At 36.3% G+C, this 15,253-nt stretch overlaps 1 protein-coding gene and 1 pseudogene across 3 annotated transcripts; one reads left to right on the top strand and one right to left on the bottom strand.

Annotated features, from left to right (window-relative positions):
- The first annotated feature begins 1,344 nt into the window (after positions 1 to 1,344).
- On the top strand, positions 1,345 to 3,412 carry LOC104720498 (putative F-box protein At5g38390; annotated as a pseudogene). The gene is made up of 4 exons (XR_015569065.1): positions 1,345 to 1,478; positions 1,699 to 2,633; positions 2,762 to 2,902; positions 2,980 to 3,412. The product of XR_015569065.1 is annotated as a putative F-box protein At5g38390 (transcript).
- Positions 3,413 to 11,425: 8,013 nt separating this feature from the next.
- On the bottom strand, positions 11,426 to 12,749 carry LOC104720496 (E3 ubiquitin protein ligase DRIP1-like). Of its 2 annotated transcripts, XM_087468270.1 has the most exons (5): positions 12,639 to 12,749; positions 12,095 to 12,428; positions 11,942 to 11,992; positions 11,764 to 11,836; positions 11,426 to 11,672 (listed from the first exon to the last, which is right to left on the bottom strand). In XM_087468270.1, exons 2-5 carry the CDS (start codon positions 12,406 to 12,408, stop codon positions 11,502 to 11,504), a joined length of 609 nt encoding a protein of 202 aa, XP_087324396.1. In that variant the 5' UTR covers positions 12,409 to 12,428; positions 12,639 to 12,749; the 3' UTR covers positions 11,426 to 11,501. The 2 variants fall into 2 exon arrangements, with proteins under 2 accessions (XP_087324396.1, XP_010436692.1); XM_010438390.2 differs by having other exon boundaries at positions 12,095 to 12,693.
- Between the last annotated feature and the right edge of the window lie 2,504 nt (positions 12,750 to 15,253).

The raw sequence follows: 15,253 nt of genomic DNA, 5'->3' as shown, positions 1-15,253 counted from the left end.
GGGTTGAGAATCTACTTAAGAATGCACCGTGGTCAAAATACAGGGAGGTGGCTAAAGATTTTTGCAAAGTTGAGGTGGGGAATGGAGAACATACATCATTCTGGTATGATCCGTGGTCAAAATTGGGTATTCTCGCTGACCTTTTAGGAGATATTGGAGTAATTGTAATGGGCAATGAGTGTAGTACAATAGTAGCTCAGTTGCGGATGCCTGGGCTGGTCGACGTCGTCGTCGCCACCGCTCTGACCAACTAGGTCAGATTGAAGATGCTTTGAGTTTGCAGTTGCAGAGCAGAAGTACCAAGGAGGATGTTGTAGTTTGGCGAGGGAAAGTGACGTTTTCAGGCAGCGGGTTTCAACTAAAGACACTTGGAATCACGTTTTAAAAAGTATTGGAAAACTAGTTAATTAGTATAATACATATATATATTTAATTTATCTAATATATATATAGTTGAACCCTACTTAAATAAAGGATTTTAAGTGTACAAAAATTAATCATATGAATTTAAAAATAATACATAATATAACTTCTAAACATTTCTACAATCATATATATATATATATTAGTTTTTAATATTTTAAACATAGATTTGGACTCTTCATCGTTGGACCTTCGATTTGATATACTATTTATCAATGTTTTACAAATTGTACCGTGATTACGAAAGATTATATTGTGTATTATTTCTAATTTCTCGAAATTTTTCTTACCTTTTTTAGAGTTAGAGAATAAAATTGCAAGAAATGGTGATTTAAAAGGTTAATATACTTCACAAAATCCTTATATAATATATGTTTAGATATAATTTTCTTTTAAATATATGTAATTGCAATTGAATATATATTTTAAACCAAATAAAATAATTTTTAAATATACAAGAAAATAGAAAGTTTTATTTATTTAATATTATATAATAGAAATTTAATATATTAATTATTAACTAATTTATGCCCCACATCAAATTTCTTTGTGGATCCGCCCCTGGTTTGAACCACATCAAACACACACACGAAGCTTAATGGTAACTCATATCTTCTTCTTTTGCTGACTACGGTATTCTCCTAAGAGTGTTAATGCCCTAAGGTCTAAGTACACACACGGATGAGTCTCATAATTACATACATATTTTGCTCTTCTTTGGTCAATTTTGCTTTCGTTCTCTTTAAGCATTAATACTCGTAAATTAGGGCCTAAATCTATTTAAGCTAATGTCGCCCAACGATGAAGTTGTTCCGGTACGGTTTACCGAAATTTAACCGGTGGTTTTAATGAACCGGATAAAAATGAAACCCTACATTTCGTGTGTTTGCTGTCTTCCTCGGATGTTTTGGCTTCTCCGACGCCTTTGCATGTCTTGTCGAGTCTTTTCTTCATATTTCTGCTTGTAGAGCCGAAGAAGCCAGCGATTTAAATCCTAACTCTCATTCACTAAAACCCCTAAAAAATTAGGTCTTGGATTAAGCTTTTGTAACAAGGTAGGTTTCGAGGTTTTTTTTTTTTTTTGGTTACGTTCCTTAGTCCATAAGACTCCTATTTGTGTAGTGAGATCTAAGTTTCCCTCTATGAAAGTTCATGTTCGAAATCCATAAGATTCCTATCTTACCAGTTTGACGTGTTTCTTTGCTTGGATTCTACTTGAATCTAAACATCAAACCTTTTTCTGTTTTGTAATATTACTCTCTTCGTTTAGTGCAGAGAATATGGATCTCTTAAGCAAACTACCAGACGATGTTGTTGGTCATATATTGTCCTTCCTTACCACAAAGGAGGCTGCTTTGACTTGTGTTCTCTCCAAGAGGTGGCGCAATCTGCTTGCATTTGTCCCTAATCTTGTTATTGATGACCGTGATTTTCTGCATCGGGAACGTGGTAAAGGGTTAAGGGAAGATATTCGACAGAGCTTCATGGATTTTGTTGATAGAGTATTGGCATTGCAGGGTAGTTCTCCCATTAAGAAATTTTCGCTCGATGTTTCGGTCGGTGTTGATATAGCTCGTGTGAATCGTTGGATACAGAATGTGATGGTGCGTAGTGTTTCAGAGATTAATCTATCAGTGACTAGGTATACAGAATCGGGAGATGACTATAATCTGTTTACAAAAGTTTTCGAGAACAAGAAACTAATAAAGCTGGAATTACGTGGTGCATTTGACTTTTGTTCGGTTGATGGGAGGATTTTCTTACCGATGCTCAAAACTCTTGTTCTTGAGTCAGTTTCGATATCTGTTGATAAGTTTGAGATTCTTCTTCATGCTTTACCTTCGCTTGAGGAATTAGTTCTAGGATATATAGACTGGAAAGAAGAGGAGGATGCCTATGTGTCTATATCAAGTGCAAGCCTCAAAACCCTAAGAATTGAGTGCAGCTGGGAGTTAGCTACCTTTTCATTTGATACACCTAGTCTTTTTTACTTTTATTACGCTGATTATGTCGTGGACAATTATTCCGTAGCTAAAATGGTAAACTTGTTTGAGGCTCGAATCAGCCTTTTAAAAGAACAAATCATTCGAGCAAGAGCGCCAAACAATGATGGGTTAGACGATGATGTACTCCGGCTTGCAAATGTGGGGAAGCTTATGAATGGCATTCGATATGTTCGGTATCTAGTTCTGTCTCCTGATACTCTTGAGGTCAGGTTTCTTCTTCTTTTCTCTATTTTTGAGGATATTTTGGTCCAGCTGGTCTCGATGAAATAAAAGAAAGAAAACCAGCACAATTTGTCATCTTGGTTCTAACTGTGGCTTTGTCTTGTTGTCAGGATCTGTCTCTATGCACTGAATTGATGCCAGTATTCAACAACCTCAAAAAGTTAGCTGTTAAGAGTGGCAAGAAGCGAGCATGGCAAGCAATGCCAGTTCCTATAAGGAAGAGTCCTCATTTAGAAACTCTAGTCCTTGAGGTATAAAACAACTCATTAGTTTGCCAAACATGTCCAAATATAGAGTTGCATGGCTTATTGTCTCTTTATGCTTTCAGGGTTTATTGCACTATGTCACAGATAAATGTGGGGATGATTGTGATTGTATTCCACAAGAGGACAAAGGCCGTTGACTAACTTCTTGTCCAGTAAAAATGTTAGAGATTAAAGGGTTTCAAGGAACAGCTAAAGAGATTCACCTGATAAAACATTTCTTGGACTATTTTCCGTGTTTGAAGGAGATTAAAATCTATATTGAAGAAAATGGCCCTACACAGGTCAAAGTCCCCGAAGTGTGTGAAGTTATCACGGGGGAGATGATGGAACACTACAAAAGGTCATCAAGTTGTAATGTCCAGCTCCTAGTGAGTGGTAACTTGTGTAAGAAGTGGACTCCATAATGAAGTCTCTAGAGAACAAAAGTTGCTCTTAGTTATTCCGATCAAGTTGAAAACTGTTTCACACCAAGTGAATCGAAATCCGTAGTTTTTCCGATCATTTTGCTCTTAATTTGTTTGAGTTCTTCTTTGTTGGCGTCTTTACTCCAAACGACAAAATTTAATTACAAGTTTACTTTAAAGATTACTTGGAAGGATTATCCATAAGTGAATTTGAAGAACTTCTTTATGGCTTGAAACACATTATTATTGTTAAATGAAAGATAAATTTTAGCGAGCAAGAGCAACACATAATAATTGGTTATTGGACAATCTTCTTCACAGAGTTGTCAATGCTGTGAATCGATGACGGTATTCAAAAACATGGAGTCACTATGTATTAACATTTGATCAAGGATAGCAAACGATGCAAGAAAATACTGTTTAAAAACACTAGCCCTTGAGGTATAAACTTAACTCATTTGTCAAAACTTTATACAAAGACATAGTTGTTTCGTAAAATCTCTTTAATCATGTACTCTTTGTGTTTTCTCAGGGTCTCTACACTATCTGATGAATAAATGCGGGAAAGCACGTGACTATGGAAGTTGAGCTCACCAAATACCCAACTAGTTCTCACGAGGACAAAGGTTGTTCTTTCAAATCAACTGTTAAAGCTGGGCTTGGATCAATTTAAGCATACTTTGGAGATCGTAAATATACATACATATGGATGTACGTACATAGACACACACATTCATTCTTAAGCACCGAACAAAGTAAAATTCTAATTAGACTAAGGTATGAATCATGTCATTTTAAACTTTTTTTTTTGTTTCACAACTAGTGTCATTTTACATTTCCAATGAGTGTTTTAATGCTAAATTTTCTTTTTTACCCCTAAACCCAAAGCTAGTTTCATTGAATTTAAATTATTAATCACTTATTAAATAGGAAAAAATATGTATAATTCACACTTTTTTTAATATGTGTGAGATGTGTCAAAATGACATTTTTTTTGTGAAACAGAGGAAGTATATGTTTTATTTAATTGAAAATAATAATATGTAAGTATAGTTATGTAAAAGGTACAAAACAATTATTATTCTGGAATACAAAAATTATAATTCGTTATAACATTTATGTAACAATAAATTAACATTTAATAAATTATAGTTAAATTTTTTGTCATTTGTTTGCATCATTGCATGCTTTGAAAAATTAGACATTTTAGTTATTTAGTACATTCAAACAAATCAACCGCTGTTAACTTTTATAAGAATTTGTTAAATTAATATATGTAATTTCTTGTTTGATGAAACATTAGTTTTATTAAGAACATAAACTAAAAAAAGTCTGAACTAGACAGCATGTGGGGTCACCAAGTAACCATTCCAAAAATAAGGTATCATCATGGGATGATGTTTGTTCGATCGCCTAGGAAAGAAGAAGGGCTAGGCATTCGTAAATTTCGTGACACTTCTCGGGTTTTTATTTGGCGAATTTTCTCAGGAAAGAAGTCCTTTTGGTTAGCTTGGGTAAAGAGATATTTAATACGATCACATTCCTTTTGGGGTATGAAGTCCTATTCGGGATCATGGGTATGGAGAAAGATGTTGAAGCTGCGTGACCTTGCATCCTCTTTTCTTAATTTTGAAATTTCAGATGGTAACGCAACTTATTTCTGGCTAGATAATTAGCATACGCAGGGAGGGACGTCTCATTGATCTTGTTGAGAGGTGGGACTGGGGGTCTTCGGCATAACAAATTATGCAAAGGTTGCGGATGTGATTTCGCTTAGGTTAGAGGTTTCGAAACAGACGAGGTCATCAGTTCCAAGGTCTTGCGGATCAGGTACGATCTCATCCTCTACCTACAGCTATTAGTGGTGCAGATGTAGTGTTGTGGAGGGCAGGTATTGACGATTACGCTCCACGTTTCTCGACAAAACGCACTTGGAGTTTAATTCGACTAGAGAAACTGAGAAGCAAGAACAGAGCTGGCATCGCGTCATTCGGATGAGCTGGGACGTACGCAAGCTTGTCTATTATGCGGCAAACCAAATAAAACAAGGGAGCACCTCTTCTTTGCGTGCCCATTTTCTTTAACTCTATGGATCGGGATTTCTCAGTCACTACTTCGTGGAAGAATCTCCCAAGACTGGAATCACACAATCTCCTACGTTTCTGTTTCCAAACTGCAATATACCATCTTTGGCGTGAATGAAACGAGAGAACATTCCTATCCTCATTACTTGGCTCATTGAAGGTTGTAGTCACGATCAGGTTGGTGTAAGCGTGAAGCTTACCAAGTGTATGAAACACTCTAAGGCGTTTGGAGGGTTTCGGTTGAGAGCTGGGCTTGTTCCGGTTTAGGCCCATACGGGATTGTTGATGGGCGGGTCCATTAAGCATTATGGTCCAATGGCGGTTGGTTCTTGTGGGCTTGCACGTGGGAGTGGTTGTTAGAAGCTAAAAGCTTCTCGACTCTTCTTCTTCTATAAACTCTTCTTTTGTATCGTTACGAGTCTGTTAGTGAGAGAGAGAGAAGAGAGAGATTGTAATCGTCATTGTTGTAGCTCAGTTTGAGCTCAAGAGAAGCTAGTGGATTCCGGAGTATTACTCCGGCGAGACGTAGGATTCCACCTTGGAATCCAAACTCGTAAAACTCGTGTGTGTGTCGTTTGTTTCTCGTTTCTCTTTTCTTGCTCAGTTCGATCGGTTAATCAATCAGATCTAGGTTTGGATTGTACAAAGTGGTATCAGAGCCAATATGTTTAGGTGTTCAGTTCTTGGTTTTCAATTCGGAGATGACGAGCTCGGATCTGAAGGTTACTCAGTTTGACGGATCAGGAGATTTCTCGCTTTGGAAGACCAGGATGTATGCGCATCTGCGGATCCTCGGGTTTAAGGATGCTTTGGTCGAACAAGATCCTCTTCCTATCTTAACAGGAGAGGATGAGTCGGATCCAGTCAAAAAGAAAAAAAGAATTGAAGACGAAGAGGCAAGGACTGCGAAGATTGAGAAGGCGATGGATATTATCTTCTTGAACGTCGGGGATAAGGTTCTCAGGAAGATCGACTCGTGTACTACAGCAGCCGAAGCTTGGGCGTTATTGGAAAGATTGTTGTTGGTGAAGACTCTTCCCAATAGAGTGTATCTACAGCTCAAGGTGTACAACTACAGGATGCAAGAGACTAAGTCGTTAGAGGAGAACATTGACGAGTTCTTGAAGCTTATAGCAGATCTAGGTCATCTGGGAATCGAAGTTCCAGATGAGGTTCAAGCTGTACTTTTGCTCAGCTCTCTTCCACCGAGGTATGAGTTACTCAAAGAGACTCTTAGGTATGGTAGAGAGGGAATTAAGTTTGAGGATGTGGCGAGTGCAGCTAAATCTAAGGAAATGGAGTTACGTGATAGTATCAGGGTTAAATCAATCTCAGAGGCTCACTTTGTTAGAGGTAGATCTGAATCTCGAGGGAATCAGTATGGAAAAGGGCATAATAGGTCAAGATCAAAGTCGAAAGATGGCAAGAAGGTTTGTTGGGTTTGTGGCAAAGAAGGTCACTTCAAGAAGCAATGTTACAAATGGCTCGAGAGGAATAAAAATAGTAACCAAGGACAGAGCAAAGGAGAGTCAGCTCTTGCAAAGGATGATGCCACAGATCTGGTGGGACTGGTAGCCTCGGAGGTGAACCTATCAGTTAAAGACATTGATCAAGAGGAGTGGATAATGGACACCGGGTGTTCTTTCCATATGACTCCAAAAAAAGACTATTTTCTGAGTCTAAATAAGGTGTCAGGTGGGAAGGTCAGAATGGCGAACAACTCACTATCAGATATAAAGGGAATAGGATCGCTGAGGTTCAGAAATTCAGATGGTACTACATTTGTACTTCATGAGGTTAGGTACATGCCTGAGATCTCGAGAAACTTAATCTCTCTTGGTACTCTTGAAGGTAAAGGATGTGAGTTTAGAGGTGGAAAGGGGGTCCTCAAGGTGGTCGCCGGTTGTAAAGTGTTCATGAAGGGTGACAGGAGACAGTCTCTGTACGTTTTACAAGGTACTGCTCAAGTGAGAGAGTCTCATGTAGCAGAGGAGAAGGTCACGGTAGAAGACAAGCAAATCACAGACATGTCAAGGCTGTGGCATAGCAGGATGGGGCACATTGGACAGAAAGGTCTTGAAGTTTTGGCCAAGAAGGGTTGTTTCCGTGACAACAAGGTAACCAATGTGGAGTTCTGTGAAGACTGCGTGATAGGGAAATCCCACAAAGTAAGTTTTGAACCTGCGCAACATGTTACTAAGGAAAGATTGGATTACATCCATTCTGACCTATGGGGTTCTCCTAATGTTCCTATAAGTCTTGGGAAGTGTCAGTACTTTATCTCGTTTACTGACGATTACTCAAGGAAGGTGTGGATATATTTCTTAAAGGCTAAGGATGAGGCTTTCCAGAGCTTCGTAGATTGGAAGAAGATGGTTGAGGTTCAAACAGAGAGGAAAGTCAAGAAGCTTCGAACGGACAATGGCTTGGAGTTTTGTAACCAGCAGTTTGACTCGTTTTGTAAGGATGAAGAAGGCATTGTGAGACACAGGACGTGTACTTACACACCTCAACAGAACGGTGTGGCCGAAAGGTTGAACCGTACTATAATGAACAAGGTCAAGAGCATGTTGAGTGAAAGCGGGTTAAGTCAAAGGTTTTGGGCAGAAGCTGCTTCGACAACAGTGTATTTGATCAACAGATCTCCTTCGTCTGTCCTTGAGTTCAGGGCACTAGAAGAACTATGGACTTCGAGTATGCCTTCACTGGCTGGACTTCGGAGATTCGGATGTCTGGCATATGTCCATTCAAGTGATGGTAAATTGGAACCAAGGGATAAGAAAGGAGTTTTCACAGGCTATCCAGAGGGAGTAAAGGGGTTCAGAGTTTGGTTACTTGAAGATAAGAAGTGTGTAATCAGCAGGAATGTGGTCTTCAGGGAAGACAAGGTTTACAAGGATATCAAAAACGAAGCAGACAAAGGTAGTGTTTCTGATTCCTTTTCTACTGACAATGTTTTTAGTTTTGACTTTGCAGGTTTAGACATAGCACAAGAGGATGTTTCTCAAGGTGGAGGAGCCCCAGAACCAGAGGTCATTACTATTCAGGATTCAGATGATCAACCGGTTGTCAGTACAGAGCAAGGGTCAAGCTCTACAGGTGAAAGAAGCTACCAGCTGGCTCGTGACAGATTGAGAAGACAAATCGTTCCTCCTATCAGGTTTGGAGATTATGAGTGTGAGGATGATATTGCTGGGTTTGTCTATTCAATATCAGAAGATGGTGGTTTTTCTGAGCCAGCAACATTCCAAGAAGCCATGAATGACCAAGACAGTGATAAGTGGTTAGTAGCGGCTGATGAGGAGATGGATTCACAGCAAAAGAACCACACCTGGGATTTGGTTGATAAACCAGATGGTGTAAAGCCGATAGGGTGCAAGTGGATATTCAAAAGGACAGGTGGCATACCTGGGGTGGAGCCTCCTAGATATAAGGCAAGACTGGTGGTAAAGATTATGCACAAAAGGAAGGCGTTGACTATCAAGAGATCTTTGCTTCGGTGGTGAAGCATGTATCTATCAGATATTTGTTGTCAGCAACAGTGCATTTTAATATGGAGTTGCAGCAGATGGATATCAAGACGGCGTTCCTCCATGGCTACCTTGAAGAAGATATTTTCATGGAGCAACCTGAGGGATATGAAGATCCTAAGCATCCTCAAAAGGTGTGTATACTGATGAAATCTCTATATGGCTTAAAGCAATCACCGAGACAGTGGAACAAACAGTTTGATGACTATATGGTGAAGATCAGTTACAGCAGGAGTACGTTTGATCAGTGTGTGTACTTTCGAAAGCTAAGTGGAGGTGCATACATCTACCTATTGCTCTACGTGGATGACATCCTGATAGCATCAGTTTACAAGGAGGAAATTCAGAACTTGAAGACATTGTTGAGTGCAGAGTTTGAGATGAAGGATTTGAGCGATGCTAAGAAGATTCTTGGCATGGAGATCACTCGAGACAGGATCAATGGTCGTCTCAAGTTATCTCAGGAGAACTATTTGAAGAAGGTGCTGGGAAACTTCAGGATGGATCAGTCAAAGGCGGTTGTCACACCGATGGGAGCTCATTTCAAGCTAAAAGCTGCGACTGATCACGAGTTGACTAATCAACGAAGTTTTATGAAGAAAGTCCCTTATTAGAGTGCGGTCGGGAGCATCATGTATTCAATGGTAGGGACGAGACCAGACTTAGCTTATCCAGTAGGTGTGGTAAGCAGGTTTATGAGCAATCCTATTAAGGATCATTGGCAGGCAGTGAAGTGGATTCTGAGGTACATAAGAGGATCTACTGGGGTTAGTCTGAGTTACAGAAAGGCTGGTGATTTTGTTTTCAGAGGCTATTGCGACTCTGATTTTGCAGGAAATCCAGATAACAAAAGGTCAACAACTGGCATTGTGTTCACTATTGGAGGTAATGCCATTATCTGGAAGTCAACTCTCCAGAAGGTTGTTTCTCTATCATCTACTGAAGCAGAGTATATGGCCTTAGCAGAAGCTGTGAAAGAGGCAGTGGGGTTAAAAGGTTTTTCTGAGGAACTTGGGTTTCCGCAAGGTTGTGTGGAGATCAACTGTGACTCGCAAAGTGCGATATCGTTGGCAAAGAACCCCGTCTTCCATGAGAGGAGCAAGCACATTGACGTGAAGTATCATTTTATCAGGGATTTAATTGCTAAAGGTCAGGTACAAGTGGTGAAGATATCTACGGAGGTCAATCCTGCGGACATCTTCACAAAGGTTTTACCTATCAACAAGCTTCAGGAAGCATTGCAGATGCTTCGGGTTTCCAGAAGCTGAAATAGTCCGTCTTTGACGGGAACAGGTATCCGGGTTTGGATACGGTAGTCCACCAAGGTAAAGGTTCTGATCATGACTAAAGTGGAGATTTGAAGGTTGTAGTCACGATCAGGTTGGTGTAAGTGTGAAGCTTACCAAGTGTATGAAACACTCTAAGACGTTTGGAGGGTTTCTGTTGAGAGCTGGGCTTGTGCCGGCTTAGGCCCATACGAGATTGTTGATGGGCGGGTCCATTAAGCATTATGGTCCAATGGCGGTTGGTTCGTGTGGGCTCGTACGTGGGAGTGGTTGTTAGAAGCTAAAAGCTTCTCGACTCTTCTTCTTCTATAAACTCTTCTTTTGTATCGTTACGAGTCTGTTAGTGAGAGAGAGAGAAGAGAGAGATTGTAATCGCCATTGTTGTAGCTCGGTTTGAGCTCAAGAGAAGCTAGTGGATTCCAGAGTATTACTCCGGCGAGACGTAGGATTCTACCTTGGAATCCGAACTCGTAAAACTCGTGTGTGTCGTTTGTTTCTCGTTTCTCTTTTCTTGCTCAGTTCGATCGGTTAATCAATCAGATCTAGGTTTGGATCGTACACTCATAGCATAATCAAGATCACTCTTGTTTCGCCTCACAGCACTACACTACCGCTAAGACTCAAAGTATGCCGGTTTGCTCCAACGATGGTCACACCTACATTCTCACTAAGCTATGTTTTGTTTTGGCTTCTAATGATTACAGCTCTAAAGTTTAAATTTTATGTTTTAGTTTTACCTTTGATTTGAATCATTAAAACGTTGTACACTCTATTTTTCTTACAAATTTCATATTTCATCAAAAAAAAAAAAAGGTTTGAACTAATCCAACTCAAGGAAACCAATACCGATTAACAGTATAGTTAAGAAAAAGGTACAAAAGCGTTTATTATTGATAACTCTATATTTATCAGTTATGTAATAAATTTGTTACATACTTTGTCATTCTAATTTTGTTGCATGCTTTGAAAACTTAGATATTTTAGTTATTTAGTACAATTAAATTGATATATATATAATCTTTGTTTGCGAACACATTATTTTCATTAAGATTACATATAATGTGTTAAGAAAACACCCAAAAAATATCTACATATAGATTTAAATCAAGGTCGATTAACATCTATATATATAGGTTAATCTATATATCGGTTCTTTTATAAAAAAAAAACAGAAACACAAAGCAAATTAGTTATTTTAAATAACTGAAAAAAAAATTGTCAAAGGACTTTAGGTTTTATTAAATATGAAATTTACTTTCCATATCTGATAGTTTAGCAGATTACATGTTCATATTCCGGCCATAGTTGACGACCATGACATAATCAGCGCTTGAAGATCCAGCCTCGAAATTCTTTATGTCAACATCTCTCTTTGTTGAGACCCAACGTTCCCACAAATCAAACAACATTGTTGATGAGTTTAGAAGTTCATTTTCCAAGTATAACCCTACCTACAATATTTATAAAACACCAAATATGTATAATCAACCATTTTATCAAACTAATAAAACTATCAAGAAAGAAGAAGAAAATATAAGTCACCTCATCTTCGGTTTTAAGGTCAAGTTTCTTTGCAACATATTTTTTGAGATATGAAAGTTGCATGTAACTATTCCTGTGAGAATTAACACGTAAAAAAAATAATATATATTTTATCATTAATTAAAGTACTATCATAATTAACTAATTGTAAAGAGATGAAAAATCAAATTAAACGTACTTAATCCTCATGTAAGTAGGCGATATTTGTCGCAATGGTGCATTCTTATTCCTGAAAACATTTGAGATTATGTTGTAATCTAATATATAATTTTTAGCAATAACGGAAAGAAGAGAATGAACATTGAAAGATTGAGTTAAAATAATGTCTTACCCTCCATTAGAAGCCACCAAACTTAACCATATTGGAATGTTTCTCTTCTTAGTAGCACAAGACGAAATAGTATTTTGTAGATTATCTTGTACCAATGGTTCAACTACTTTTTCTTCTTTTATATCTTCACTTGACAGAGTAGAAAATTTTCGATCAACGAAACCAGTGGAAAGCCTGACCGGCTCAACAGTCTCTAAGCCATCATCTCTCTCTAACTTAACTTCTCTTTTCACCAAGTCATCATCTCTCTCTAACTTAACTTCCCTTTTCACTAAGTCATCATCTCTCTCCAACTTAACTTCAGTTTTCACCATGGTAGATACTTTTCTGCGCTCTACACAAATATAAATTTTAGTAGTTCAAAAGTAGTGAGTCAAATTAATAATAAACTGAAATCCAACCAAAAAGTAGTGAGCAAGTACAAGTAAAGTAGATTGAATAAAAATGTGTTTGAATCCTCATACCAAAATAAATGTTTTCAAAACTACTTATGTAAGCTCACATAAAAAAAAAAATATAAACAAAACCTTTATCTTCTTTGTACCTAATGACAACCTGTATGTTTGTTTGTATCTGTGGTGCTTTATATGTTTGCTCGTAGCTTTCACAAATCATCTTTGAGAACAAGGATCTACATAATATAGTTCCCAACAACAAATTTTAATTTGGTAAAAAACGATTTAATTTGAATATTGACTATAAAACACCTCCAAATCTCTTTAAATTAATTTAAATTATTTTTCCTAAATTTGTATAATTGTAAGTCAAATGTGCGTGAATCCAATTTCATATGGATTACATACCAAAAAAAAAACCATTTTATCTAGAATTCTACAAATTATGGGTAAGTTCAAGAATCAAAGATAATTTAAATTAAATTTCCCTGTAAAGAATGATTTTCTAGGTTAAAATTGTCATAATAATACCTTCCATAAAATTCTACTTTTAAATTTGATTTAAAATTACCACAGCATAATAAATAAAATTAAGAAATACATATAAATTTTCTTCAAAGTTTTTTTTTCTAGTATAGTAAATTAAGTATTTTGTTGGTAGTTTATAGCTAAACATATTTAAATTAGTATGCTATTTTCAAATATATTTTTTTTAAATTTTAGTTCAACTTGATCCATTAAAGGAATTTATTTTACTAAAATATTTTTAAATAGTATAGAAACGAAAAAATATCAAAATTTACCTAAACAACAAGGGTACAACAATTTTTCACGTACTTTCGCTCCTAGATTCGGTTAACTTATATATATGTTTATATTATTAAAAATCTGTTTATAGCAATTGATCGTTCACTTAAAATTTAAAATTATAAGATATATATATTTTTAAAAATTAATCTTTAGGATGATGTTACGAAAATGTTTTAGTACAGTGATCATATTTGTTTGTAGATTATATCTGCTTGTCACACTAACAAAACGTAACTTGTCATTTCTCTAGAGCCGAGCGTGATTTGAAGGTAAGCAAGGAATACTTACATATGAATTGTCAGGCTAAGGAACATTACAAGTACTAAATGCTTAAATTTATGTTTCAAATATGTCTTTTGATATAATGGAAGACACTGATCGATTCCCACACTGATTGTATATGAAAAGACGAACTAATTTGTTGACCATCAGTATGTCGATTGTCGGAAGAGGATATGGTTATAGGGTCGTGTAACAACTAGTATGGATAAATCATACGATAGGGTAGCTCGAGTATAGAAAGATGTATGAGTCTCAGAACTTGAACTTGCTAACTATATTATTGTTTCTTTTTGTTAGTTCTTCATTAGGGTAAACCTTTTGCTAAAACCACAACAAAAGAAGAGTGAACTAAATAAAGATCTCAATTAAGGAAAGCGTGAAACATGAATCAAACCCGAAAATTAACCTAAACAGCTCGATAAACCTTATTGATTATTTTTAACTCTATAATTGGCTTTATTCATGTAATGAACTTATTGAAACCCCTTGATTTGTCTCCGATCATGGATGAGATTCTCATCTGAGAAATGACACTTCTTTACTTCTTTGGATCACTTAGGATTTGATAAAATTTATAATTTGAAATTTGGTGAGATTTGTGGTAAAATTTTAGGTGATTTTATGATAGTTATCATGTTAAATAGTAATCTGGACAAATGTCAACATATGATTGATATAATAATTGGCACGTGTCACGATCTCGTTAATGGTTAACTTTGACATCAAACTTTATATAATAAGATATTTAAATTTTTATGCTATTTTCAAATATTTTATTATTATCTTTTTAGTCCAAATTGATCCATTAAAGGATTGTATTTGCCTAAAATATTTTCAATTACTATATAAACTACAAAATATCAAAGTTTTCCAAAACAAAAGGGTACAACGTTGCTTTACTTTTGGTCCTAGATTCGATTAACTTATATATAAATATTTGAGTTATATTATTAAAAAGCTGATTATAGTAATTGATCTTTCACTTAAATTTTCAAATTATAAGTTATAATATTTTTTATAATAAATCTTTAGGATGATGTTACAAAAAATGTTTTAGTACAATGATCATATTTGTTTGTAGATGATAATGATATCTGCTTGTCACACTATACAAAACGTAACTTGTCATGTCTTAAGAGCCGAGCGGGGATTTGAAGGTGAGCAAGGAATACTTATACAATATGAATTGATCCACAAAAGAAAAGAAAAGCTTGCTAATAATATTTATATTGAAAAATATATATCGGCAAAGGGATATCGTTTCTGAAATTTGATAGTTCTCTCTTCAAGGATCTGCAGTCAGTGCAAATCTGAGGAGTCTTCAGTTCAATAGAAATTGGTGAGTCGTAAATCACTGAAATTTTCTCCCGTCCAGTTTACTAATAACATTTGAACATGAAATTTTTGATATGCCTTGCTAAATTTTAGATGTGGTTTTGTGTATGTGAGTTGGCCTTTAGGAGAGATTGACTTATATATGTGTTACATTTTGGAAGAATAAGTTGCAAATGGTTGCACTAAATTAATAAGTTGAATGAGTTAAATATATTTTTTTTACCATTTGAGATGAATAAGTTGAAAGAGTTGAACAAACTTATTCGGCCTTTTCAACTCAAAAAATTGGAAAACTGAATAAATTACAAAGAAAAAATGTTCAACCCATTCATCCAAT

Source organism: Camelina sativa, chromosome 10 (assembly GCF_030686135.1).
Source record: "Camelina sativa cultivar CO46 ecotype springtype chromosome 10, ASM3068613v1".
Taxonomy (NCBI): domain Eukaryota; kingdom Viridiplantae; phylum Streptophyta; class Magnoliopsida; order Brassicales; family Brassicaceae; genus Camelina; species Camelina sativa.
This window is presented reverse-complemented; position numbering and strand designations above follow the sequence as displayed.